The sequence below is a fragment of the Haliaeetus leucocephalus genome, unplaced genomic scaffold, assembly GCF_000737465.1.
Source record: "Haliaeetus leucocephalus isolate CR32 unplaced genomic scaffold, Haliaeetus_leucocephalus-4.0 Scaffold279, whole genome shotgun sequence".
Taxonomy (NCBI): Eukaryota; Metazoa; Chordata; class Aves; order Accipitriformes; family Accipitridae; genus Haliaeetus; species Haliaeetus leucocephalus.
In genome coordinates, this window is record NW_010972715.1 from 49,894 (window position 1) to 52,040 (window position 2,147).

Here is a 2,147-nt window from a genome sequence, read left to right on the forward strand (position 1 = left end):
GAGCCCGGGGGTCGCGGCATCTCAGGGGTATCTCGGGCCTTGGGGGGGGTCCCGGTGGGGAACTGGGGGTCCCTGAAGGCGACTGAGGTCCCTGGTATGTGTGTGTGGGGGTGAGGTCGTCCCCAGCACTGCTGGAAGGGGGAACTGGGGTCCCCAGGGGGTTCCTATAGGGGAATTGGGGTCCTTACAGGGGAGTACCGATAGCGCATGGGGTCTGGGGGGATCCCCAGGCTCACTGGAGGGTCCCTGAGGGTATTTGGGGTCCCAGGGTGTCCCGCGGGAGCTGGAGCTGACCTTCCCCCTTGAAGATGTAGCTGCGGCGGCCGCGCTGCCACGTCATGTGCTCGAAGCCCAGCAGCGTGGTGTCAACCCGCAGGCTCTCGCCCCGCTTCCAGACGCGGTAGACGTCGCTGGGGCACACCTTGGAGACCAGCGGCACTGCGGGCACGCGCGCCCCGTCAGCGCCACGGCGGGGAAGGGTGGGGGGTCGGGGGGAGGCACCCCTCCGGTCCCCGGCCCCGTGGCCCCCTCACCCAGCCCCGCTCACCCCAGCTGGTGAACTCCCACTTCATCTCCACGTAGAAGTCGGATGCCTGGAAGAGACGAGGGGGTCACGGAGCAGTGTGTGGGGGGGATATGGCAGGGCTGGAGGAGTGGGGGATCTCTGCTGGGATCACTGGGGAGATGGGGAGTCTGAGGGGGCAGGGATGGGGGTCCCTACTGGGGTCCTGGGTGGGGATCAGGGGGACCTGGTAGAGCGGGGTCTTGGGTGGGGGCCCAGTAGGGAAGGATGAACAGGGGGTCCCCAAGGAAAAAGAGGTCATGGAGAAGATGGAGGTCCTGGCGAGACCTGGGGGGTCCAGGGGCTCCCCACTCCCCTCCCCAGCCCCCAGGCTGCTGGCACCCCAGTCCTGGGGGGCAGATGCCCACCCGCTGCCCACCCTGGGGCAGTGCCGTACCCGGCGCAGTTTGCTGAGCAGCTCGGGGATGCCGGCGAGCCGCCGCGTCGCCCGCTGGTAGTCGCGGTACTGGAGCACCAGCTGCACCATCTCGGGGTCCCCCGTGCTCACCGCCTCCTGCAGCACTGGGGCACGGGGCACCCTCAGCCGGGCACCGCCAGCACCCGCGCCCGCTGACCGTGCCCCCCACACACCGGTGGCACCGGCGGCGGAGGGTCCCCGTGCCCGCGTACCCGTCCAGCCGTTGGCGTTCTCCCGGCCCACGTTGGCGTTGTGCCGCAGCAGCACCCGCACCGACTCCAGGTGGCCCAGGGACACGGCCAGCTCCAGCGGGGTCCGGCCGCGGGGGTCCGTCAGCTCCACGTCGTGCTGCGTGGACAGCCAGGGGCACCGCCACCGGGCACCCCACACCCTCCCAGTGCCCCCCCCCAAACCCCATCCCAGCACAGCCCCAGGCCCTGTCTGGGACCCCAGTGCTGGTCCCCGGCCCCCCATCCCCTGGTCCCTGTCCCCTCGTCCTGCTCCGGTCCCTGATCCGCCTGTGCCGGTTCACCACCCCCCCAGGGTGCCCCCATGTTCCCAAGGCCCAGTGCCCCCAGTCTCCCAGTTTCCCTCTATCTCCAGTTCTCCCAGTCCCCTAGGATCCCAGTACCCCTGTCCCACTGCCACCAGCCCCTGCAATGCTCCCAGTACCCTCAATTTCCCAGCCCTCTCTTTTCCCAGTGCTCCCCTACCTCAGAGCCCCCAGTCTCCCTGTACCTCCGCTGCTCCTGTCCCAGTGCCCACCGTACCCCAGTCCCAGCGCTCCCAGTTGCTTCCAACCCTGTGGTGCTACAGTCCCGTTGTACCCCAGTGTCCCCAGTCCTCCCAGTGCCCCCAGTCCCTCCAGTGCTCCCAGTCCTCCAGTCTCCTGTGGCCCCAGTCTCCTCTAGTGCTCCCCGTCCCCTTAGTCCTCCCAGTTTCACCAGTCCTCCCAGTCCCTCCCAGTGCTTGCAGTGCTCCTGGTCCTCAGTACCCCCAGTGCCCCCAGTCCCCTAAGTCCTCCCAGTGCTCCCAGTCCTCTAGTCCCCCCATTCCTCCAGTGTTCCCAGTCCCTCCCAGTGCTTGCAGTGCTCCCAGTCCCCACTGGCCTCAGTCCCCCCAGTGCCCCCAGTGCCCTCAGTCCCCCCAGCCCCTCCAGTCCCCCAG

General features: G+C 69.0%; 1 protein-coding gene across 1 annotated transcript in view; it reads right to left on the minus strand.

Moving 5' to 3' along the window:
- ANKRD13D (ankyrin repeat domain 13 family, member D) overlaps positions 1–2,147 on the minus strand; it is a 4,622-nt gene that overhangs the window by 1,905 nt on the left and 570 nt on the right. Inside the window, 4 exon segments of the mRNA XM_010569888.1 lie at positions 203–438; positions 548–593; positions 960–1,084; positions 1,193–1,328. Of these exon segments, the coding sequence (XP_010568190.1) occupies positions 203–438; positions 548–593; positions 960–1,084; positions 1,193–1,328 (543 nt within the window).